Source organism: Misgurnus anguillicaudatus, chromosome 8 (assembly GCF_027580225.2).
Source record: "Misgurnus anguillicaudatus chromosome 8, ASM2758022v2, whole genome shotgun sequence".
Taxonomy (NCBI): Eukaryota; Metazoa; Chordata; class Actinopteri; order Cypriniformes; family Cobitidae; genus Misgurnus; species Misgurnus anguillicaudatus.
The window spans coordinates 6375591-6403494 of NC_073344.2; the positions used below are offsets into that span (position 1 = coordinate 6375591).

The 27904-nt window shown below is 39.4% G+C and overlaps 1 protein-coding gene across 4 annotated transcripts in view; it reads left to right on the forward strand.

Moving 5' to 3' along the window:
• Window positions 1-20608: 20608 nt before the first annotated feature.
• pex5la (peroxisomal biogenesis factor 5-like a) overlaps window positions 20609-27904 on the forward strand; it is a 121501-nt gene continuing 114205 nt past the window's right edge. For all 4 annotated transcript variants that reach the window (XM_055212922.2, XM_055212919.2, XM_055212921.2 and 1 more), the window contains exon 1: window positions 20609-21150. Coding sequence is in view for 3 of the 4 variants with exons in the window: in XM_055212919.2 (XP_055068894.2) it covers window positions 21130-21150 (21 nt within the window). In the remaining variant the exon portion in view is untranslated. The remainder of the gene's footprint in view (window positions 21151-27904) is intronic.

Sequence of the window (27904 nt, forward strand, 5' to 3'; positions counted from 1 at the left end):
AAGTAGTGGATCACAACTTGCTCTTGTCTTTATGGAACCCTCATTTTAGCCAAATTCCAAGGCAGCATAACATGTGTCCTTCACAAGGAGGCAATCCCAGAATGTATTGCGTGCGTGTTTTATTGCAAAAAGTTTCTGTTAGGGTTAAACGTGGCTATAGTATTTATAAATAGTGCTCTATAAAATATAAGTATAATACAAGTATATATAATGTCCTCATAACAGTAAATCACAAAAATGACTTCCATTTTCTTAAAAAAATCCAGATAATTTACTCACCACCATGTCAGCCATAATGTTGATGTCTTTCTTTGTTCAGTTGAGAAGAAATTATGTTTTTTGAAGAAAACATTCCAGGATTTTTTAGTGGACCCCAACACGTAACAGTTTTTAATGCAGTTCAAAATTGCAGTTTTAACGGAGCTTCAAAGGACTCTAAATGATCCCAAACGATGCACAAGGGTCTTACCCAGCGAAGCGACTGTCATTCTTGGCAAGAAAAATAAAAAATATGCACTTTTAAACCACAACTTCTCTTCTTACTCTGGCTGTGTGACGAGCCAGCGCGACCTCACCTAATTGCGTAATGCCGTGGAAAGGTCACGTGTTACATATATGAAACGCACATTTGCGGACCATTTTAAACAATAAACTGACACAAAGACATTAATTAGAATCAGCCGACATACAACAACGTCGGAACGGTCCTCTTTCTCCACACTTGTAACACTGGGGCGTAGTTTTGACATGATGACGTATTGGGTGAGGTCACGCTGGCGCGTCACACGACCAGAGATAGACGAGAAGTTGTTGTTTAAAAGTGCATATTTATTTTTCTTGTCAGGAAGAAATTCTTATTTTAATTGATGGACACAAAGAAAACAAAACAGTCCTTGAAAGCAAATTATACTCATCTGTCACACAAGGTTATTATAGTTTTGCCTTTTTAAATTAGTTTTTATTTTAGTATCGTTTTCAATTTTGCTTTAAATTTAAGTTTAGTTTTAGTTAGTTTCATGAATGGTTTTGTTAGTTTTAGTTTAGTTTTTATTTTGCAAACACATTTCTATTTAGTTTTTATTTTATTTAGTTTCAGTTATAGTTTTAGTAATTATAGTTTAGCAGCTAACAGCAGCTAGACTGTCTGACATATTTATCAGTTAACTGAGGTTGCTGTCAGCCTCAGCTAATCTCACATGCATAAAGCACCATCTACAAGTAAAGACTCCTTAAAAGTTTGTAAACATTGCAACGTCTCCGGGTGGGCCGGGAATCCGGGATTAGTTGGAGCCAAAAAGAGGCGCGGACGCAATGCTGACAAGCGTAAGCTAGGACATTTTAGAAGGGATTTATTAAACATAGATGCAGAAGAAGGTTCGGAACTGTCTGAATATGTAAAGTTACTTACTCTGCGTAACAGCTATTTTTGTAAATTAACGCTGTAACAATTAGTTCTTGTATCTTGTTCTCATTGGAAACATTTTAACCAGGTTTTGGATATTTCCTACATACGAAGTATTTTCGGCTGGTTTGTGGAATTTTGTCAAGGCTTATTGTCTAATGTAACCTGTCGCTGGGCTAACTATGATTAGCAATGGGGATTATTTTAAGAGATCATTCAAAGGATGGCACACACATCTATCGCTGTATGTTTGTTTAACATTTAAGCTAGCTAGTGCACTGACGGTTGACTTATCATCACCTATAAAACAGAAACTTTCTGATTTGTACTAGATAAGACCAACACAGATGCATAGATTAATTTACCTGATATGAACTGTGCACTGCAAACACGAGCATTATTTGCGATCGTCTCCGTCCATTCAACCACAATTGTCCTTTTTATTTCTGTGAAGGAATGTCTGCTGGGACCCGGTTAAACTTTTGCTTTGAACCAAAAGTGCTGGTCCTTCTATTTTGGTTGCCAAAAACACAACAAGACAACATTTTAAAGTCAAAACCTCAACTTTTAGCGCTCCTGTTATGAGTTCTTCCTTATGTTTTGCCTCCAGCTGGAGCGGTGACGTCACAGTGACGTCGGCGATTAAGGGGTCTATTATAAAGCCTGTTCAGATTTTCCGCCACGGGATGAGAGCTTATTAATTACGAACACGAATATTTATTTTTGATAATTATTATTTTATTTCAGTTAGTTTTTCAATAACATTTGCTCGTTTCGTTTAGTTTTAGTTTTTCATTTCTTATGAATTTTTAATTTTATTTCAGTTAACGAAAATGTTTTTTAGCTGATAGTTTTAGTCTTAGTTTCAGTTTTCGTTTACGAAAATAACCTTGCTGTCACAAACCAGTTTCTGTCTCGTGCTGAATATCAGACGCTATCAAGTCTGTTATCCGCATTATTTCCTCTCTTTAAAGGGCATACGAGCAATTTATATATTAACATCATCATAAATATTCAACGGATGATGTCTGTCTTGTAAAACTCGTTGACTAACTTGCGGCTCTTCATGATCAATTATGAGCTCATCGATGTGATCTAGTTTGGCTGAATTCTTATTAGTTATTCATGGACAGAGGCTTCTGTAAATATTTAGTTACAACATATAGTTAAGTTTAAACTAAGTTTATTGGTGCAATGCAAAAACATTTAGTAGTGTGTAAGTTGTAACTTAGTGGCCATTTACATCAAAACTAGGCTAAGTTGTAATTAGGGTGGCCATTCGTCGCCGGACGGGTCCCAAACAGGATTTCTTGTGTGTCTTCCCGAAGTCGCATTGCTCGACCGCATACATCATCGAGGTTCTCACATTTCATTTAAAATACATTTGAAAATTAAGATTTATTTCTTTTAAGACATACAATCATTGTAGTTTCATTCTTACCTTGAAATGTAACGGTTGCGTTTCTGAAATAGAACCTGAAAAATTAAGCCTTGATGGCATATGCGGTCGGCCAACGTGACTTCCGGAGAACGCCCCCAAAACTGGCACGAATGGCCACCCTAGTAGTCAAGTCCCAAAATAGATAAATAGCCCTGGATAAGATCCAGTAGGCATTTTTAAGGAAAAGTACTTCAAGTGTTGTTTCTATATGATTTTTAGGTGCTGAATCCATTTCTGCCATATAACAAGTTGTAAACATAACTGTTTTGGCATAAACAATAAAAACAAAATGGCTGCCAAAAAATCATTTTAATGCATTTATTGCCGTTTAAACATTAGAACTAACCTGTGCATTCTCAGAATATTTAAACATGTAAAAAATTAAAAAACAACATTAACATGAAAGGGACAGTTTTTAATGTTTAAATTGCGGCTGTAACTCTGAAATTTCAACAAAATCAAGCAACAATACTGTGATTAGATTTTCTAAAAGTTATTTGTACATACAAGTATCATTGGACTATAGGGCTCGTTATAGTTGTGCGTAGGTCCTACGGCGTAGCAGCGACGGCGTAGGTTCCGCGTCGGTTTTCATTTATACTTTTGCGTCGTCGTCCGCGTCGACGTGCAAACACACGCGCGACCGCTGGTAGGCAGTATCCACGCGTGTAACCACAGTAGCAGCACAAACGTGAAAGAAGAAGAAGCTTAGCAGTTATCCCACAAACGAAGAAGATACAGCAACTTGTTGTGTATAATTTGAGAAGACCAGCAATGATGAAAGTAAATAAACAGCAACTTTTGATGCAGTTTGAGTTAAATCACTCCTCAACTTGGCTCATCTTTGTTTTCACCGTCACAAACGGAAATACCTATGACGCAGTTTTTTTTTACCGGACGGGAGGGGTTCTGGTGGACCAATCACAGCGCTTGCGGTCCGCGTAGATCTGACGCGCTGTTACATTTTTTGTGAGGTGCGCGTCAGGCTACGCAGAGCTACGCACAGGCTACGGATATCCTACGCCGTAGGTACGGCGTAGAACCTACGCACGACTATAAATCGCCCTTATCTGAATTTGCAAGATGCAGTGAATGGATTAGGCTTGCAGCTGCATCGGGCTACCTTGCACCCAGTGGTGCAGGCACAGGTGATTAACTTCTCACAGGCATCTGGAACTAGGGGTAGTGACATGAGTTGAGGAGTAAGGAAATTCCCCTCTTGTCTTCCATCCTATGGTTTCAGGGGTTGGCAGAAATAGCTGCTGGGTTACAGACTAACATTTGAGAGAGGTGGCACTGGCGCCACCAAGTTGTACAGCTGGTGGTGCTGGATCTCAATTTGGTGGCACCAGTCACTGGGTGGTGTAAAAACAAAAAATAAACACGTAAACATGTTTAATGCATTAATAAATTCATTACAAATAGAGATACTTTCTTCTTCTTCTTCTTATGCCTTTTACGTGTTGCACTGTTGATTGAGTGTGTATGGTAGCGATCAAACAGAACATCAATTTGCTGAAACTGTGCTCCACTTAGGATGTCTGCCAGATCTCCAAAAGTCTTTGCTTCTTGTGGCTTCACAATAGCAATGACCAAAGCTTGACCATCACTGATAAGCATTGATTCATCTTGTAGGTCTGTGGCACCAAGGTGGTTGGGACATGGAATGTCAGCATTCAAGACTTTAGCAAGTATCGCCTTTGAACCTGAACAAAGCTGTCCATTAACTTCTGCCAAGGACAGAGGTACAACGAATAGTTCATGAATAATAATACTTTTGAGGTTGACTGGGCGTCCTGCATCATATGCAGCAATGAGGCCCTGTAGAATGTTTCTGTCTGCCTAGACAGTTTTTGCCTTCCCAGTGATTGGGTCTGACTGTTGAACTTCAAACAGGGAAGCAAAAGTGACTCTTCTTCCCTCAGATGGCAACAGCCTCTCCTCTACAAATGTATCCAGTTGACTTTGCCCTTTCTGTGTAGCTGTCAACAGCTCATCTTCAATATTCTGGGTGGCAAAGTCTTTGTTTGCAATGTTTTGCAGTGTCTGGGGCAGGTTAGCGAAAAGAGACCAAATCTTTGCAATACTGCAAGCAAAGTATCTTCATCTATTGAGTCCTGTTTCATTCTGCCCTTTGTGGTTTCATTGTGGATGTAGGCATCATCTGTATCCAGACCAATGGCAACCTTTGTGTCATGGGCAAGATGGGATCGGAAGTTGAAAGACAGAGCTGACGATATCTTTGTGATACCAACCATTCCTCCCTTTTTTCCAATACAGCCTAGCCCCTCGTGACTAGGATCGGGATCCACTTGGTTGAAGCGATGTAAAGAGCGCTTGACTACAAGTTTCCAGCCTCAAACTCCTTCTTCACAGGCTGTGGAAGTTGGTTCATCTAGTTCAGTAGATTGTCCCCCACCAAGCATAGTTGATGTGGTTATAGCACATGAAATAGGGCAACATTTGCTGGAATGCACAAAGGTGCAGGTCCCAGATTCCGTTTAGCTGTGCACAGCTAAAGGCATTACGGAGGAGGCACAACGCAATGTAGTGTGGTTGCGCTACAACGCTTAATGCTGGGAAAAGTATTTAACTACTGTTAAAGCTACACTGTTTTAAAAGTAACTGAAATACAGAAAAATGCAGTTGTGTCAGTAGCGTCACAAACTACTCCCCAACACTGCAGATCAGTGCAAAGAAAATACAAAGCACAACTGTTAATTTTTCTACACTGACTCTTCGAGTCTGTGGATTTCAATTCCGATATAAAAGTTTAGATGCTAATTAGCACATATTTAAATAGATAATGCCTCATTTGCATATGTAAACATGAAATTTCAGAAAACTTGTAATACAAAAAATGTTGGCCTCTATGATAGTAAAAAACGGGAAAAGTTTTATGATGATATCTATAACTTAAAAAATTTTCCCTATCCACCTGTAGTGTTTTGACTGTGAATAATGCACCTATTGTTTCGATAACAATTACAAGCAAATGGGACCCTTATTTCAATGTTATACACTGGATCCTTATTCAGGAGACATTGAACTTTCTAAAAATGTGGTATAACAACTTTTCCTCAAAAATGCCTACAGGGTTACACAATCTTGAAGATTCGGACCTGACTATAGTTGTAATTTTCCCCGATCCTCATCACCTAGTATTTAAGGACTTTTCACCATACATCTCTCTGTAGTGTATTGTGTATACTTACTTGACTCTTACCCCATGTCATTGGATTATTGTGTCTTCTGTCATCTTTATCGTCATCAATAAACTAGCATATCTGCTTTTACTCCTGTGTCCCACTCCTCTGTATACAATAATACCAAAGGGTTAATTAAGGTCTTCTGCGGGTAATCGATGCAATTTTGTAGCTTTACAAACTATAATAATTAGGTTCCGGTTACAACGCCATCTTTGAAATATGCGATTCATGAGAGTCACTGCACAATGTATACCTATGACAACCAACACTCTCTACGCTAAAACTCTTGACCCCTTTTGTCCTACGATTTGTTTGGGCATGCTCCCCCCAAACGTAAGTTTAATAACTTCTTTAATATGAGCCATAATGTACGGGAATTGTATTAAATTCCAGAAAATTTAAAGTTGATATGGTTTCAGATGGTATGAGGATGAGTTAAAGGGGGGGTTTAATGGTATTTCAAGCATTCTGACTTATTAACACAGTTATAGAGTTGTTTCCTCATCCTAAACGTAGGCAAAGTGTCAAAAATGCAGTTGGGCGTGTTTCAGAGTATTTCTGTGCCGAATGCACTTCACCAGGGTTCGTACAAGGTTCGGCTAATTTTTTTCGATTACGGTTCTAACTGACGTTTCAGGGGTTTTCGATACGTATCACTTCTTTATATGGGCTTCCGTCGGAAAACTTCCCCCGGAAAACCCCGCCCAGCCGTCAGTCAGCGGGAGACGCTAGAGCTTGCTAACAGCTTATCACGCCACTCAGCTTTGTTTAAATTTAAAAGTCAATAATGGCACAACAAGAAGTGTGTTTTGGATGTAAGGAGAAGACATCCAGCCTCATGGAAACAATGGATATAGTTTATTATCCGGATTAGCAGCTGCGTTTTGCGTGTGTGTTTGATGCGGTGGATTTTCAGAACCGGGTCATGACGAGTTACACGTGGTAAGTAAGACTTCTGTCTTATGTTGGAAATAGGCGCGTGTATATTATATAAATGACACGAACATGTAGTGAATCATACGTTATAAGTGTTGTATAGTGTTGCATGACTCGTACTCGCTCCTCCCGTGTTATAACTCCTCCTTCTTCATTTTTTCGTACGTTATCGGAAAGATTCGGTAAAGCTAATCTTTATTTTATAAATCTGATTAAACTAAAGACTCTTCAGAGATATAAAGGATGTCATACTACTCTATAGGTACTCCAGATTGATATCAGAAATGCAGAAACAGCGTGTGTTACGTGAGCTTTAATAATCAATTATCAGTTAATGCTATTAATATTAGCAAAAGTAAGTAACTTCTTCAAAATGTGAATCTATCAACTTCAAGCAGAGCTCAGCGCAATCATGCAACGAGGCCTTTGGCCGACGGTTTTATTGCGGAGAGTTGCTTAATGAGGCTAAACATGACGGGAGTGTTGGACCGTAATGGGGACGGATGCTGCTCTGTCTAAAAGAGGTGGAGGCTGTTACTATAATTGATAGCTCCTGCCTCTCACTTCCATTTCAAAGTTCATTAACAGCACAGCACTCCTCATGTCAACTCATCTCTAAGCTTTCACAAGGTGCTTCGTGGTTCTCACCAATGCAGTCGAGATTTATGGACCTCAGATGGATCATCTTTAAAAATACACTAGGAAATGAGATCACGAGCCCTAAATCCCTTAAGATCCACCGTTCCTTTTCAGTCCAACTTGCATGTGGTCTGACTACAGTACGTTTGAGATGAAAGGGGGGCTGTCATTTACCCCCGGGGAATAGTGGATCCAAAAATACTTCAGACACATTAAATGGAGCAGAAAGTTAATAAAATGTCATTTAAAAACACTGACATGGTTAATATAGTTTTTATTAAACGTGGACTGTTTAAGCGAATCGTGGCGGGATCTGCATACACCACACTTACGTGGTGTCACACTTATCGTCTGAATGCGCAGAGATGTGAGGTACAGTATTATTGAGAGTAGACAGCCAATTATGACTCTGTCAGTGTGCTGGTGGGAAGGTCACAGGGCCATTTTTGATTGACAGTACAAGAAGCTCATCGTGTGATTTTCCCTGAGATAGATACAGAGTGTCTGCTCCATATACATGGAGCTTCCCTGTTTCCCTGAATATATTCAGGAACAGTTCACAATTCAAAAAGAGTTTTGGTTTCAGAAAGGGCTGTTAATGGCTCCAGTAGTGTCCTAATGTTACATAATTGCTTGCAATGGCAATATTTTTAACCCTCTGGGGTCCAACCATTTAGGGACACTGTCAGAGGTTCTGACATGCTCTTACATTTGGTCTTTTTTCAGTTGCTTTAAACATATTAATAGCAAGTGTCTCATAACACTGCGTTCAGCACAAACTGGGCTACAATATTATATGAGCTACATGTATGTACATGTTTGTATTTTTGAGAAAAAAATGTTTAAATGTTTTTTTTAAAAGCAACATATTTTAGTCACTGATATAATTTCACAAAACCCATACTGAACATGTTTTAACAAGACTTTTCTAAACAGAATCTACTAGTTTTTTCTTTAAAATGATGTGAAAATCATTCTGCTTACTCATTCACATAAAACAATATATTGATTTAGAAATTGTAAGACACTTTTTGTTTAGAGGGGCCGTATGCGAGAAGGATTGATTGACAGCTGAGAAGCAAAAGACTCGCATAATGGGCTGCATAATGAGCCTTTAGGCAGGAATGTGAGAGGGAACTACAGTAAAGAATGTAGACGACAAAAGGAATATATACATGTTTGTTTGTGGTTTATTAAGAAGTTAACAATATAATCAAAATAGAAATGAAGGTCAGTGGGCCATTTTCAGTTTAGTTTGAAACAAACTCAATTCAAAAACTTAACTTGTATAAACTAACAAACTGATACACAACATAGCTGTAAACTTCATGTGGCTCATGTAAACATATAACTTTATGTCCAAAAAGTGTGAATATGTTTTTCCATTTCATAGTTTTGTACTGATGAGAGGGGTGCAGACATGTAAGAGAGTTATAAACAGCTGTACTCTCTTTTCTTCAATGCAGATTATATAAACAGACAATATTTATTTTTCTATTATAATTAGCTTGTTTAAAAGTAGACATTTCAGGCTTTTTTTGGATATGTGTATCATGTTTGTGTGATGAGTATTCGCAGAGTTTCAATTGATTTTTGCAACGTGTTTTGAGAGACAGCTGGCGGAGACAGAAATGTCTGAATGTGCACACTTTTTATTTTCTTTATTTGACAAAGACACAAAGATCTGTTGTTATTGTGAATGTTCACAAATTAAAGAAGACCCTTCACAATTTTAAATGATGTCAAACACGTAAGTGTATTATTATTAATGATGGAGTATTTTAAGTTGATTCTGCCATGATAAGGAGAAAACACGTCAAAACACGGCCCGCGTTTTTGGACCCCAGGGGGTTAAGAGTGCATACTGGTAGTATGGGATCTTTAGTAATCCCTATGCATATAGAAGGAACAAACTCTAAAAGTAAACCTTCTGTTGCAGTTGTCATAACTATTCATTTAAAGCATCAATGGTGAATGAAATTAGCTTCCAAACTTTGGTCTGGTGGGCAGACAGTATTCATTACTTTGATAGATAGTCCAAACCTCCCTCTTCCTCTTTCCGCTTACGAAATTCCAACGTGTATTGGATTCATGCTTTGTCTGTTTGTTTTTGTGGTCAATAATGTCCCGGGATCGTGAATCAGTTTTATTTTACATAGACTGTACTTGACTGGATTCAAGGCAAAGATCAGTCAGAGTTAACATGCAGCAGTTTATGGATTCCTGTAGGTCAACTGGTGGAGCATGACAGTAGCAATACAACAATTAGGGTTTTGATTCACAGTAAACACACAAACTGATAAACTGTATCGTAAATTCACTGTAAGTTGCTTCTGCCAGATGTGTTAATGCTTAGATGCCTAGTCGTTTATGAGTCAGTTTTGTAACAATGGAGAATAATAGATTATGTGCTCCAGTTTAATGAGGACAGGGTGTCTAAGAAATCCCTGCAGAGTATTGACATATTACAATTGGTCTGGTAATTACGGCAGCCTCCCTATCGCTTTATTCATTTCCTGATAGATATTGTTTTAAATTGCTTTTTTGTTATTGGCACTGCAAAAGAAGGGGATTGCAATATAATTAATTAAAACACATTGATGAAGAAATGTAATCTATGAATACAATATTTCATAGGCACTCATCTATAATGTTATTCAAATAAAGAAACATTTGCTCATTAAATCTTACCTCAAACCTGAATTAAATCCTTATTTATGCTACAGACCTGACACAGCATTCTGCACCCAGATCAATATTACATAAAATTATATAAAACTAACAGTGTAGTTACATGCAGTGGTGTAGTCTACGTGATACGCAGGTATACGCCGTATACCCACTAGAAATTGTCAAGGATTTCCGTATACCCACTAGAAATAGCTTGAGGATGCATAACAGCATGGTTTTCTGACATTTCAAACTTTTAGTCATAATTCAGATGTAAAGCACTGACCAGTAGCATGCTACACTTGCTATTTTAGCGGGTTGAACTGCATATATATATATTAGGCTATATATTTGGTGTGTTTGAATTCCTGCCGAACTGCGCGATCCGATTCGCGTATGAAATCAAATTACCATAGCGGCGCGAAACTGGGGAGCAGACTGGTGTGGCACCAGAAGAACCCACAGGCGAGTGACAGCAAAGTACCGCGAGAGCGATTGCATTTATCACATGGAGAAATCTGCTTTGAATCGCTCTCGCGGTACTTTGACATCACCAAAGGGTCTGCTTAGCGCCAAATGAAGTCGAACCTGCAGTGTAGCTGCTCACGCGACACTGTACAAACAATCCATGTGAAGTGAACGAGCTGCTGCAATATAAAATCCGGAGAGTTAACAACGCACATGTGAGTAAACAACATTTAAAACATCAGTCCAGTTTATTACTTTATCTGGAGGTAAGGCTCCAAATGCAATAAAATAACCCCGTAATTATATCCTGATGGTTTTAGCTTTCAGCATGTTTGCTTGCGGTTCATAGTGTTAAACTTTCCTTCTCTGTGTTAATTTATATATCCTTCTCTGTGTTAATTTATATATCTACGTTCAAGATGTATATGATCTTAAACTTTTGTGAGGAAAATCATGTCTGCGTTGATGTTCAGTTCAGACTTGCAAATTAAAGATAATTTTCTTCACTTTGGTTTGGGTGTCTAATATTAGGCTACATGATGGTCTTGTAATAATAATTAAGTAAAAGCCTATTTTCATTTTTAGACACTGCTTGTATTATATGCATAAAATAAGCTTTTATTTCAATGACTATGCAAATTAGAGTTAATTTATGGTCATCTTAAATGTGTATTAATTAAAAACATTTACACCATTAAATTACACATGGTAATGTTATCAATAGTTGTCAGATAATAGCTATTGAAAGAGTGGATATTTTTTTCTCCTTCAATGCATGTGTTAGCCACGGATTGAAGATTGGAAACAGTTTATTTAATTTTAATTAACAGTTGAGTAAGTTTTGGCCCTGAGTTAGATGTTGATTAACACTAAACCAGTCTAAAAATCCATCCAGTTTCCCCAGCTGTAAACCCATTGACTGTTAAAGTCTTTTTTTCTTATAATAAACTGACATGTTGATAACACATTCAGTTTATGTGTTTATGAGTACACTTTCAGAATGCTCTCGATTACGTGAAGATCCATACTGTATGTAAGTGTGGTGGTGCTTATGGGGTGTCACGCTGGGACGAGTGAGCATAAGGGTGAGAGGGAAAAATCACAGTATACTCACTACAAAAATCTAGACTACACCACTGGTTACATGTGTATTGTAAAATCATTAAAATAACAATTAATTTACAAAGACCGACATTCATAATCAACCCATTCTCACTCCCCAAGGCGTCAAAATCTGAAGCATGTTCAAACGCCTTCAGCGTCAGTATGAAGATGCGAAGGGTGCCCCTATGCGTCACTATATCGACGAAATGCTTTCACTCCGTTGCTTTCATCGTCGCATAACGTGACGGCATCACCTTCCGGGATTCCCTTTCGTCTATATCCGACGCTAAGGGATTAGCATGAAAGCAACGGAGTTCCCATTTTGTCAATATAGTGACGCATAGGGGCACCCTTCGCGTCTTCATACTGACACTAAAGGCGTTTGAACATGTTTCAGATTTTGACGCCTTGGGGAGTGAGAATGTGTTGTCATAATGCCTCCCGCTTGGACTCATAGCCTGTAAATGAACTCCTGTCAGCATTGCATTGTGAGCGAATCTTTCAAACATGGTAAGGAGCGTCACATTTCCAGCTGACATCAGAGGTATTCAAGCCAATCAATCACAACATACAGATTAGCTGGCCAATCAGGATTAGGATCAATGAGCTTAGTACAAAATCAGAGCGTTTGAGGAAGGCAGGATGTGTTTTTTAACCATAAACCATGCAAACACATTGTATTATACCAAATACACAAAATAACGTTGTTTGCGATGATATAGGTGCACTTTAAGTTAACATTAAATTGTGTTTGTTATTGCGTACTGTACTGCTTTATTTTATTTTTATGCAATTTGTATATATTTTTTATAATTTGTGGACACTATGCAGTACCTTTACAGACCACCTAGGGCAATGGTTCCCAAACTTTTCATTTTGTACCACCAACATATTTTTAAAAATACACTTTTGACCTCTTTTGTAATTTTCATTTTATTAATAAAAGTAAGTTCAATTTAAATATCAAAATAAATGTGTTATATAATCAAAATCAATATCATTGCTTGTCATTAGTTGGACTAAATCTTTTTTGTGTCATTCACCACAACAGCAAAGCGACTTTGCATGACCCACCTGTCCAACTGTGTGCCCCACAAGCTGGTCCCGAACCACAGTTTGAAAACCCCTGACCTATGCTCATGGAGCCTCTGTTGAAGACCACTGAACAAACCAACTAATTTAAACTTGATAGACGCAGTTACTTCATTTCTACTTAAACAATAGAGTAGAGTCTCTCTTTATAGACTGATTAATGTTTTCGGGGTGACTCATATTAGTCAGTAAAGGTGATGGTTCTCAAACTGGGGGGAGGGCACAGTTTTATGACATTTTATAAAATACATACATTTATCATTAATTAAACCTCAGAAATAAGGCTAAAGCAATTTCTGTGCAAAGGATGCACTCCACACAACGGAAAGTTTGAAAATAAAACCATCCAAGAATTTGAAAGCAAAATTATTTCAAAATCCTCAGCTGTAATATTTAAGCTTCATTTGACAACAGCATCATGGCTGGAAATAGGTGAACACGCACGCGCACACACACACACGAAGAAATAAGCTAATCAAAACCAAAGCACAAATACAAAGCAGTGTTTTCTGGAACTGAGGCAATAGGAGTTCATTTAATATCATTCAGTTTAGCATCAGTGCTTTCCTTAGATCATTGAAAATACTATTTTACCCTAAAAATGGCATAAATCACATTTTCCACATCACCACTACCCCCCAAAAAAATTTTCACAGCACACCTAGTCCTCCAGAAATGTGCTGATGTCATCTGTGATGTCACACAAAAGTCACTTTTTCTATTCATCCTGACTCCAAAAGGTTTCAAAAGAAGCCTGCACTGTGGAGTGTCACTGAGTGACATCAGTATCAGGGCTGGAAACCGTTTACTTGAAACTAAACCCCTGTCAGCCATTCACCATATTTCTGTCACTGACATCATGTGTCTACATAACCAAACAGCAGCCCGGACAAAGACAGCAAACAAGGGTAGGACAGGATAAATGATGATGCTCTTGTGTTGACAGAAAACAATGAATACCTTTTAGACAGCTGTCGGGCTGTTTTGAGGGGTTGAATACTAACCCACCCCCCAAAAGAACTAATAATTTCTCAACTGATACTGATATTGTACATAAGTTGAAAACTTTTCATTAAATGTAATGGTTTAAGGTACTGATACCGGAGGACAAAATGGAGCCTAATCTGTCATATTTTTGATAATAGTCATTCTAAATTTATCATACTCAAGAGTATTGTACAGAATCTGTCTGCAGCAGACAGATCATTTGAATAAATGAAGATATCTATTCTTATCCTCTCTTATAAATATTTGATTTATTTAATCACCATTCTTTATTAACTGAATAGAGGGCACATTACTCATTGATAATAATATATTACTTTTTTTAAAAGTGTTCTGTTCTTTTTAAGAGATTCCCATTGAAGTATCTCAGTAAGAGATTTAAGGTTTCCATTTGAACATTGAGATCTGTATATGTTTCTTTTAATAGATTTTGTGAAAAATCTAAAAACTGGAAAAATATTATCTACTGTATGGTGTGCAATGTATAGTGTATGCTGCTTACTCTAAAAAAAAATGCTGGGTTATATTCAACCCAACTTTGTGTCAAAGGACGAGCAGTCTTTCAGTTAAATTAACCAAATGTTTATATCTGATCCAACAATAGGTGAAACAACCCAGCATAGTTAAATTACAACCCAACGGGCTGGTGTTACGGGTAAATCCAGGTAAGACAGGATGCGGATCCAAGTGCAGTGAGGTTTATTAAAAATAACAACAAACAAACAAAAACATAGCAGGTAATCCAACAAGAAACCAAGAACACGGAACACGAAACACCATAACATCAAATAACGATCGACATCAGACACTGGAAACACTAGGCTTAAATACACAGAGTAATCAGGGAAAACAAGACACACCTGGGGAACAATCATCACACGGACCAATGAACAAAAGAACTACAAAGAACTACAGACATGGATGACACAGACATGACTTCAAAATAAGAGTTCAAGACAGGGTACACAGACAGAGTTCATAACATAGCCCCCCCTCAAAGGGCGGCTTCCAGACGCCCCCCAGAAAACCCCAAAGTACAACAGTCTAGGAGGGCGGTGGCATGGAGGTGGACCCGGGGGAGGGATGGTGGGCCAAGGCCATGAAAGTCCAAGGGCCAGGGCGGAGCCGTAGGCAAAGACAGGGACCAAGGCGGAGCCGCGGGCGGAGGCTGGAGCCAGGGCGGAGCCGCGGGCGGAGGCTGGAGCCAGGGCGGAGCCGCGGGCGGAGGCTGGAGCCAGGGCGGAGCCGCGGGCGGAGGCTGGAGCCAGGGCGGAGCCGCGGGCGGAGGCTGGAGCCAGGGCGGAGCCGCGGGCGGAGGCTGGAGCCAGGGCGGAGCCGCGGGCGGAGGCTGGAGCCAGGGCGGAGCCGCGGGCGGAGGCTGGAGCCAGGGCGGAGCCGCGGGCGGAGACAGGGACCAAGGAGGAGCCGCGGGCGGAGACAGGGACCAAGGAGGAGCCGCGGGCGGAGACAGGGACCAAGGAGGAGCCGCAGGCGGAGACAGGGACCAAGGAGGAGCCGCAGGCGGAGACAGGGACCAAGGAGGAGCCGCAGGCGGAGACAGGGACCAAGGAGGAGCCGCAGGCGGAGACAGGGACCAAGGAGGAGCCGCAGGCGGAGACAGGGACCAAGGAGGGGCCGCAGGCGGAGACAGGGACCAAGGAGGAGCCGCGGGCGGAGACAGGGACCAAGGAGGAGCCGCGGGCGGAGACAGGGACCAAGGAGGAGCCGCGGGCGGAGACAGGGACCAAGGAGGAGCCGGCAGAGCGGGAACCCAGGGCGGAGCCGGCAGGGCGGGAAGCCAGGGCGGAGCCGGCAGGGCGGGAAGCCAGGGCGGAGCCGGCAGGGCGGGAAGCCAGGGCGGAGCCGGAGACCAGAGAGGGACTGGATACCAGGGTGGTGCTGGTGGTATCATGAACCTGGGTAGAAGAGAACAGAGAGAGGCCCTCTGGGCCTGGTTAGACAGGGCAGTGAGTTCACATATTGACATCTCAGACCAGACAGTGAGGGCAAAGAGCTTGGGGACAGTCTTCTTAGGACATGCAGAGAGTTCAGCACTGGCCATAGTCTTGGTGACGACAAAGAGTCTCTGGGGCATCGCGGTGACCACACTAGCTGACCAATGGGGCTCAGATGACTCACTCGGCTCAGATGACTCACTCGGCTCAGATGACTCACTCGGCTCAGATGACTCACTCGGCTCAGATGACTCACTCGGCTCAGATGACTCACTCGGCTCAAATGACTCACTCGGCTCAGATGACTCACCCGGCTCAGATGACTCACTCGGCTCAGATGACTCACTCGGCTCAGATGACTCACTCGGCTCAGATGACTCACCCGGCTCAGATGACTCACTCGGCTCAGGGGAATCAGAAGTCTCACTCGGCTCAGGGGAATCAGAAGACTCACTCGGCTCAGGGGAATCAGAAGACTCACTCGGCTCAGGGGAATCAGAAGACTCACTCGGCTCAGATGACTCACTCAGCTCAGGGGAATCAGAAGACTCACTCGGCTCAGGGGAATCAGAAGACTCACTCGGCTCAGAGGACTCGGGAGATTCACTCGGCTCAGAGGACTCGGGAGATTCACTCGGCTCAGAGGACTCGGGAGATTCACTCGGCTCAGAGGACTCGGGAGATTCACTCGGCTCAGAGGACTCGGGAGATTCACTCGGCTCAGAGGACTCGGGAGATTCACTCGGCTCAGAGGACTCGGGAGATTCACTCGGCTCAGAGGACTCGGGAGATTCACTCGGCTCAGAGGACTCGGGAGATTCACTCGGCTCAGAGGACTCGGGAGATTCACTCGGCTCAGAGGACTCGGGAGATTCACTCGGCTCAGAGGACTCGGGAGATTCACTCGGCTCAGAGGGTTCAGATGACTCGATGGGTTCAGATGACTCAATGGGTTCCTGGAAAGCATCATAGGAGACAGAAGAGCAGTACGCGGACCACACACTCCACAAAGCCATGCCAAATATGGAAATTACTGAGTGCAGAGAACATACCTCAGACTTATTATGCACCACGGAGCTGAAAACCACAGGACGGGGCACCCCGGCCACCCGTACGGATACCAATGGTACATCCATCAGACTGGTGATTAACTGTCGGATTTTTGGCAGTGCTGGAGAGTTCATCAAAGCAGTTTGGTGAAGTGGAGTGGGTGTTGCAGTCATTCTATGAGTTGGTTCGGGTATGGGAGCCATCTCGAGAATGGGTGCGGGTGTTCCTACTGCACCTTTAACAACGGGTACAGTGATGATGGTGGCATTCTGACATATCGGAGCTGGTATGATTGTGGCAAACTCGAAAACTGGGGCAGGTTTAACAACAGCGAACTGAGGCATGGAGTGGGATGAAGTGGCGGCCATCTTCAGCACGGGCGCTGACACAGGGAAAACAGGACTCGGGAGAATAGCGTCCGTGCTAACAGTAGCTCGCTCAGCCTTGGGTCTCTTCCTCCGCCGCCGATGACGTGAGCAATGCGTTGGTTTCATGATGACTGGCTCGAGTGATGTTACAGTCTCTGCGGTTCCTTCGGCGGGGAACTCCCACAAATTCCATCGGCCACGGTTGTGCATGTAACCGACGAAGCCCCAGAAATCTAGTGTTTGCAACCCGTCCACCTCTTGCTGTGGCACGGGTTTATCGAGACATTCATTAAAATAATTTTTGAGTTCCGAGTCACAGAGGTCCAGGCCCAGCGAAAAAGACCAGAAAGTCTGGGCAAAACAGCGCACAGGTCTCCCCTGTTGCCGGAGGGAAGTCAGGTCGGCGAGTGCGTTCCACCATTCTTCCTCCGTGGTGGGGGGTGAAACTTGCACTCGGATATCGCCGACACGGAGCATGAGGACACAGGGAACACACCAGGAAACTTGGAAAAACACGGGAACGAGGAATTACTGCTGGATCCTGAGTGGTCGATCGTTCTGTTACGGGTAAATCCAGGTAAGACAGGATGCGGATCCAAGTGCAGTGAGGTTTATTAAAAATAACAACAAACAAACAAAAACATAGCAGGTAATCCAACAAGAAACCAAGAACACGAAACACCATAACATCAAATAACGATCGACATCAGACACTGGAAACACTAGGCTTAAATACACAGAGTAATCAGGGAAAACAAGACACACCTGGGGAACAATCATCACACGGACCAATGAACAAAAGAACTACAAAGAACTACAGACATGCATGACACAGACATGACTTCAAAATAAGAGTTCAAGACAGGGTACACAGACAGAGTTCATAACAGCTGGGCTCATCCCTTTTTGACCCAACGCTGGGTTGAAAATAACCCAGCATTTTTTATGGTGTATTGTAAAAAGAGGAAATAATGTATCTCTTTATGCTCACTGCATTTACTTACTTGACAACAATAAGTGAAACCCCAAAAAACTGGGAATAGGTACTCCCATTTCTTATTATAAATGCAGTATGATTCAAAAATATCTGTTTAACCTCCCGAAAAAAGACATTTTGCCAGATTTTTTCACTTCACACCCATCATTCAAACCCTGTGTTGCCATCTGTAGTTTGCTACAATTAAATTTTTACTTTGTCCATTGTCAGAAAATTGGTCAAAAATGTTCTCAAGCTGCACTGGGGCAGTACCCTTTAAATAAGGCACTGAGGACTGAGGAAGATGTCAATCTTCTTGGCTTGGCTTCGTGAACGAAGATTTAAGAAGGACATCCACGTCATCTGCAGCCAGGCACACTGATGCCTGGTGAGGCCTATGCGAGACCGGCAAATCCTACCACAACGGCTGCAGTTAAAGGTCTGGTCCAGGATAGGTGCTGAGGAGGCACGATTTATATATATATATATATATATATATATATATATATATATATATATATATATATATATGTAAAATATACCTCTAATGTAATATTAACTCTTTATAGATGCGAAAATTTACTTTTTGAAAGGGTACCGCCCCAGTGACAGGCCCATTAAGTAAGTGAAAGGCATTATGATAAATTCAAAAGATATTATACCATAGGGCTGTTGAATATGGAGGACCACAAGAGTCATGCAAAATGTAATTAAGAACTTCAATATTTAATAACTAACTGGACAATAAAAATAACAATTAATACATTTGTTTTAAAAATTAATTAATTAATCTATAAATAAATAGACAAAGTAAAACAAAATCATTATGTAACATTTTATTAAGCAATAAAAAGTGAGATTATAAAATAATGTAAAAATGAAATATAACAATTTACAAAAACAACATAAAACACTCAATAAGTTCATCATTTTAAATTGCATTTATAAATTCTTAATTAAATAATGGAATTTCAAAATGTATTTCAAAAGGCGATTAAAAAGAGAAATAAATAACTGGATTTATAAATTGAATACAAATACAGGTTTAAATTAGGCATTTATAAGGGCATTTCCGTTTAATATTTCTGTTTTAATTTTTCCGATGGTTCTCCATATTCTTTTTGCTATTCGATTTGCTTTTTGTTTTAGCCTCTCTATTTAGCTTTTCCGTGACTCTTTGGGTCCTTGCAAATGGTCAAATGAGAAACGATTTATTGAATGCTTTGTTCACTGTGGGTGTTGGTTATTTTTCAGTAACGCACACCTAACCTTTAAAATATCTTAAAAATAGACACTAGAGCAATATTTTTTGTAACTGTTGTGTAAGCGGAATAATTGACTCCGATCCTTTGAATTATTCGAAAATAATGCACACCCGTGTACAGCACGTGCAATATTTTCTTATAATTCAATGGCCCGTTGTCAATCCACCAATATCACGCAAATACTTGACTATTTCACGTATGGACCAACGTGAAAATGTCACGTTTTGCCGCGTTTGAACGTGAGCATGTCACGTTTTCTGTTTGTGTCACTGTCACGCGGTTACTCAACTTTTTTGTCCTAATTTCTTACCATTGTCGCTTCGGTTTAGGGTTAGATTTACATAAAATGACATCCTTACCTAAACAAACTCTAACCCCAACGTCAGGCGACAATTGGTTAAAGTTTAGAAAATATAAAAGAATAAGTCTTGTATCTTTTTTCATAAACCAATACTTAAAGTGACAAATACTTAAAGTGACATATAACGCAAGCACCAAATCTAACCCTAAACCGAAGCGAAAATGGTTTGAAAATAAGACAAAAAAGTTGAGTAACCAATACGTGACAGTGACACAAACAGAAAAACGTGACATGCTCACGTTCAAACGCGGCAAAACGTGACATTTTCACGTTGGTCCATACGTGAAATAGTCACGTATTTGCGTGATATAGGGTTGCAATCTTTTACATAATATACAATTACAATTAAGAACAAATCAAGAAATAGCCTAATAAAAATATAAAGACACAAAAACAAAACAAAGTTTGAAATAAAAACAGCAATAAAAGCAATTACAAATACTTTCACATAGTAATATTGCAGTTACCGATATATAATGTAAAGTGTCAAATGGTAATAGACTACTTTCAGTGTAAAGTATAGTGTTTAAAGTATATTACAAAAAGACACAGCTGGTTCTTATGTAATAAATTATATATAGTAAGCGCAACGCGCGTTAGTGTAGATGGGCAACACACGAAGAGCACAACTGTGAAATTTACTACGAAGAATCCGCGCACATGGAAACAATGAGAACACCTGGGCTGAGCATCTGTGCGCTTACTGATGCTTCTGTGAATGACGGAACCGACTCCGCCTAAATCTGTTGGGATGGAGAGAGGAGGAGCGGAGCAGTCGACAAGAAGAGAGGGAGTCTAATAAAGCAGGCAAAATTGCCGGAGAACCAGACCAACTACGATCAAACCCACAGAGCCACACCGGGGTCTGAGACTATGATGTGGGAATGCTTATCGTGCATTCAGCGCGTCCGTTGCGCGCCTGATGAAGTTGCTGAGGAGACTCGGCGGCGCGTGTGAAGAAGCTGAAGGTTTCTCACCTATTATAAAGTACATCAGTAAAAAAAAGAAATCGCGTAATTTCAGCACTTGATTCAAAGACAGCTCCGGCGCGTCCGCTTACCTACATGGACCTTCCCAGGTGTTTCAAAACACTTTACGCGTTTAAACATTACAACTGATTGGTCTTATTTCGTGTTCATGTAACTGAGATCCATAGTCTGGAACCTTCAATTTGATTCTCCACTAAATATGTACCAGGGGCATTTGCAGGTAAGCTGTATGCTTTAGTTTTCTATACATTAATGATTTGCTATTATTGCTATTGTAGTTTACAACCTGCACTCAAACACTTGGACATGCATGATCCACATTCAGCGTCTAAGCATGATTGGTACAAAAATTACATAAACATCATGTGTCAAAGCTTTATGAGTTAGTTTTTGTCCCGCTCAAGAAGATTCTTGCTTGTTTATGTTGATTGTGTTCATGCAGTTTCATTCACATTCCCCAAGATAAGATATGTTAATGGAAAATGGGCTCTGGAATGGTAAGTTCAATTATTTATGCTTATGTAATGAAACTGCAAACTTGTATAGTCCATTAAGAAAGTTGAAATGATATTAAGTCATGCTGCTCATCTTCCTGCACAACAATGACATAGAAATGCCATTATCATGGAACGCTTTGTGTACTCAGACGTTTTATCGTTTCCATTCCCTTAAATGGATAAAGGAAAGAAAAAGCAGGTTTCCTGTCATAAAAGCTTGGCAGGTGTTCTGTCTTGCTTTGCACATCAAAGATTTGTTTCTCAATTGCATACTTGGTTGCTGTAGCATCACCTCAAGCGATTTTTTTATGTAAACTAAAAGATCAGCAAAGATTAACTTTTAAAGAAGCGCAGGTTAATCCAATTGTTAAATAGATAAATAGGACCATATTTTTGACACTGTTAGAGTAAAATAAGTTAAATCCTTCACTGTATGCTCCAGTACCTCTAACATTAGGGTTTTCCAACCCTAAGCTTGTGTAGCTTGCATACAGAAATACTTTTTCATGAAGATCTCTTATTATGTAACTGCTAAACCAAAGCAGGCAGCGTTTTATCACCAAGTCTAACAAGTAATTAACAAATAAATATTTAATGACTTAAACACCAGACTGTAAGGAAAACAGATTAGCTTTTATTGGTCTTCCACAGTTGTGTCTGGGATAATAATTAATATGCATCATAATTGTCTTTAGATTGGCCATAATTTCATGTGTAAACACACATACAGTAACATTTGCTTGTATGTAAAGCATGCACATACATTGCACAAGATGAAATGTTCTCTGTTGTGTTTTTTATGTTCAAAGAGACCGAAAATAGATATGTTTTCAGCACAAAGGTAACATGACACTTGATAAGAGTCTCGTATGGTCCTATTCATAACTGTACTCATCACGTTAAAGTCTTTTATTTCAGACTTTAGGGAGTTAGGAAGAGTAAGATATCACATTTTCCCTGTCAGGTAGGGAGGTAATTTAAGAGGAAATGTTCTCTCTGTGCAAAGCAGATGTTTTATCTGTCCTTCACCGGCTCTTTACGGCTCCTCCCCGCAAACAAACACACTTATCTTATGACAGTGACGGCTCATTCTCCGTCAAAACCATCACAGATTATACGCATGCCGTTTCACCATTTGTGCAAATTAATGTAACAGATCCATATTTTGAGTCTGCATTAACGTTTCAATTTATAATGCCGGCAAACAGTTACCACATTTTTATAGCACTTCCGCTTCCATCAAAGGTTAAAAGCCTGGTACACTTCAAAAGCAACAATATGTTGTACTAATCAATAAGTAAGCCTGTATGGATATTTAAAGCTATTATATTTAGGTGTTTAAAGCTATTGCATCTTCCAATTCCTGTTTTAAGCTTTTTTGCATCAATCAAAACTTGAATTTTAAAGGTTTATCCGTAAACTGTTTATGAGCAGCTTTGCTCTGTGTTTAACATCAGCCTCTTACCACACTAGGGGGCATTGGAAATCAATATTTCCCCTGATCATTTCCATAGACTAGATTTCACTCTGAGGGTTAGAGAGTGAGGTTTGCTTCATCTATAGCAACACAATAGGATTTTTTAATACAAATAAAAACACTCATTGAGATGTTTTTAGATAGCTCAACGGTTTTGTCGATCATGCTGGTTTATTCACAAAAATACAGAGGATGGCTTACAGTATAACTCTTGTTTGGGACAATCTGCTGTATGGAGTGCATTGAAATTAGAGTAAAAATAATATTTTTATATGATATCAAAAAGTTTTGTTTGGTAAATCGGAGTTATTTGACCCATTTACAGTATACAAAACACTGAGCTCACACCTTAACAACACGTGTTATAATTACTATAAATAACTCCAGTTGCTTGGGTGATTTCTGCCCTTTACGGCGAAATGGCTGTGAGAGATTAAATTGCAGCCATTGCAGTGCATTGCCTTCACTATCAAACATAGTCATCACGAGTAGCCAGAGTGCAGCTATCTGCATACGTAATATGTCTATCTCGCTCTGGCAATCGCTGGGATGTACTGTCTGGCCAAGATAAACACCTTACTAAACACTGGCAAAAATCTCACTTTTTCTTTTTTATTTAATTAGCTGAGGCATCTTATATACGCAGTACTTTGTGAAGTATATCTAAGCTTATTTCTTTTTATTTGAAGATAGTTGTTTTGTAAAATTCTTGCTATCAAATTAAGTGTCTTTGGTATACAATTCAATATATTAACTTACTGAATCTCAGTCATTCCTTTTTCTATAAATCAATTTATTGATTTTATGCCTATAGTGATATAGACAAAACTCTGCAATTAACTTTCAATAGGTTTGTTATTGCTATCAATAACTCAATAAAATTGTAAATGTATTACCAATATCAGGTGCAGTAAAGTAAAGTGCTTACCTTTAGGTCAGTTTTACCCTCTAATATTTGGCCATTTCCCTCTGTAATGTAAGCATTTACCGACATACATTTACATACAACATTCACATAACCCTGCAAGCAATTTTGAGTTTAAAGACGTCTAATAGCGGCCCAAATACAACTCGGTTGTCATGGCTAAAACAAGGCAATAGGCAATCTAGTGAAAATTCAATAGAAGCCTAACCATACACTGTAAAAAAAAATCCGTAGAAATTGCAGCTGGGTTGCCGGTAACTTACCGTAGATTTAAATTTATGTTTTTTACTGGCAACATTTTGTTCAAAGTTAAATGAACATTAAACATTTACAAGTCTTTGTCTTTACAGAATAAAACTAAAAAAACAGCATCAAGCACAACATTCTGGGAAACAAAATCTGAAGCAAAAAACAGAAAAAAGGTTGATGATGATTTCTGGTTCCCAGAATGCTTTGCATGAGGCTGTTATTGTATATTTTTATTCTGTAAAGATAAAGACTTGTTAATATTTAAAATTTATTTAACTTTGAACAAACTCTTGCCAGTAAATAACATAAATGTAAATCTACGGTAAATTACCGGCAACCCAGCTGCAATAACATTGTAATTTCGACGGAATTTTTTTTACAATGTAGTCAAAAAACAATTATAAAATAAATAAAACTAAACACCTTGTAATCACTGTTGAAATTGCTTACAGTTCATGATGGAATATCATACATCTTACAAGTAATTTTGGCAATTAATAACTGCATTGAAATTCAAGTTTATGACTCTCTGGACTATAGTTAAAGGGGACATTTCACAAGACTTTTTTAAGATGTCAAACAAATCTTTAATGTCCCCAGAGTACGTACACTCTAAAAAATTTGCTGTAATTTTGCAGCTGGTTGCCAGTAACTTACTGTAGAAGATAAAGTCAAAAAATGTTTCATGTTCATTTAACTTTAAACAAAATGTTGCCAGTAAATAACATAAATGTAAAATCTACAGTAAGTTACTGGCAGCTAGTTGCCAGTAACACCCATTAATACTGTAATTTCTACAGACATTTTTTACAGTGTATGCAAATGTCTATCTTAAAATTGCCACTTTGTAGGTGTTAGCAAAAATGTGCCATTTTTGGGTGTGTCCTTATTTTAAATACAAATGAGCTGATCTCTGCACTAAATGGCAGTGCCGTGGTTGGATAGTGCAGATTAAGGGGCGATATTATCCCCTTCTGACATCACAAGGGGGGGCAAATTTATTGACCTATTTTTTCACATGCTCGCAGAGAATGGTTTAACAAAACTAAGTTTTTTCACATTTTTTAGAAGCACTGGGGACCCAATTATAGCACCTAAATATGGAAAAAGTCAGATGATATGTCCCCTTTAACTTATTATATATATATATATATATATATATATATATATATATATATATATTACTATAAAAATTATTGCTGCGAAGCTCCTTCAGTCTTTTCTTTTATTTCAAGATATTTACAAAAAAATAGAAAATGCCTAAGGGGAACCTCCAAAAAAGATACTGCTGGAGACATGGTGACTCATCTGTCTGTTGTGTTATGTATAATCTTTGTGAATTTTGTTTCTGTCACACCGAGTTTCCCGAGAAGTCCAGATACACAACTTTCCGACTCACTCAGCAAAGTATGCCACAATTATGTGCTTTTTCTGCTGGCTTTAACAGGTCCGGCTTTGACAGTAAATGTGCGTGTGGGCCACGCACAGCGGTTGATTTCTTGCCTTTCAGTTGGGCTCAGAAAAAGTGATTGAGACATGCTTGTGTAACACAGCTGGAAGTGAGAAATATGCAGAGTACAGCAGACCGATGCATGTGAGACTTTCAGAGACCACACGGTTGTGACAGTTATTGATTTATGTCCGATGGTCTCAGTATGACCTTTTAGGGCCTCGCTTCATAGAATAGCGAGAGAAAGAAGACGGCAGCTGGATTTGGAGAGTCTGTATCCTCTGCGTATTAATAGAATAATAGATGAATTCTTTGCCGAGTTAATCAAGGTTAGATAAATGGTGTGACAAACGAGGTTAAATTGTTACAAAAGGATTAAATTCGAATGGAATTATAAAAGCACTCGGCTGTTAAATAACAATACAACATTCTTTAAAGATCAATGCTTTTGTACTAGGAATAGTGCACTGTCAGAAAAAAGATACAACAGCTGTCACTGGGATGGTACCCTTTAAAAAGGCCCTTATATGTACCATTTAAGTACAGTATTGTACCTTTGAGGTACCAATATGTACTTTAAAGGGGCCATGGCATGAAAATCTGACTTTTTCCATGTTTAAGTGCTATGATTGGATCCCAGTGCTTCTATCAACCTAAAAATGTGAAAAAGATCAACCCAGTAACTTAGTTTTGGTAAACCATTCTCTACAAGCACATGAAAAATAGGTCGTTGAAATTTGGCTCTCCTTATGATGTCTTATTATAATAATAACACCCCTTAATCTGCACTATCCAACCATAGCACTGCCATTTAGTGCAGAGAAAAGCGCAATTGAGTTTTAAATGCAACAAACCCCCATCATTGTGATCAGTGTTTGCATTTCATCAGCTCATTTGCATTTTAAAGGACACACCCAAAACAGCACATTTTTGCACACACCTACAAAGTGTCAATTTTAACATGCTATGATAAATTATTTATATGGTATTTTGAGCTAAAACTTCACATATGTGCTCTGGGGACACCAAAGATTTATTTGACATCTTAAAAAAGTCTTGTGCCAAGCCCCTTTAATGTACTAATATGCACCCTTTAGGTACAAAGGTGTACTTTTTAAAAGGGTACTGCCCCAACAACAGCGTTTGTACCTTTTTCTGAAAGTGTTAAGGGAACAATCAAGAATTTCAGCTTGTGCTCATAGGTCTCTCGGAGGTTTAGACTTCTGCGAAATGAGAGTATACCAGGTTCAAATCCCTGGTGAAGCACTAAAGTGTTTGTTCACTCGTAGTCTACTTAATTGCTGTGGAAGTCACACCCTTGCTCGTCCACTGAGTCAACAACGTGTTCCTCAACGTGGCTCTCAGACTACCTCCATCCAAATGAACTTGCAATGGAAAAATCCAACATATCACAAGAGCGTGTAAAGTACACAAAATATATGGTGAAGAAGGTGAAGAGTGTTGGGTCAAAAGATTATTGGCTATTGTGGTGGTTGGGTGCTATTTATTATCAAATTGCTTAAAAATACTGTTGATGTTTTAATGTTATGAAAATGTTTCTAAAGGGGGTCACACCGGATGAGAAGTGCAGCACTGCGTCGTGTCTACACTGTTAGACTTAACTGTGATTTCTACAGTTACTTACCACCCAGTAAAATACCGTAATTTTATTTTCCAGTTCATTACTGTAATACGCATTGCATTATGGGTATTAACATTTAATTTACAGGGAGTGTACTGTTTGTTTTGAATTTGCGATAGACTGCTGTAAAACAACAACAGCAGTAGTACTACTGTAGTTGAATAAAATAGTGTTATAAAAGAATATAATAATGGAAAAATAAAATATATCTAATGAAATACATTTTATTTGTTATGCTTTTAGCAGTGAAGCAAATTTCAAAATGTGAATTGTTTTACAGCAGTGTAAATAATTTATTGAGAATTGTAGATAGAAACAAGAAAGGGATTATGGATAAATGCTTGACCGTCAGATTTTAATTTGACCTCAAGACTTCAAAACACTAGTGACGCCAAGATTTCGCTCCTCGGAGTGTCAGGAGAGTGACAGTTGGGGAGTGTAGCGAGTAACTTTTACCAAGTGACTCTGTGGCACTTTGGTAGTGTTACGGACCTACGACATGGGTGACCTGGGTTTGAATCCCCTTCAAGGCAATATTTTTTTAAAACTAGGTTACAGTAAGGGTATTATACTGTAAAATGGAACTGCGGTAAAGGCATCATACTGTAAAAAACATATGGTACTGTAATGGGGCAGTTACAGTAACAATGCACAATGTATGTCTCTCTTTAGACTCACTTTAGCAGCTAGCCGTTGAGTGTACATGCGTTGTACACTTGTTATTGCGGTGCATT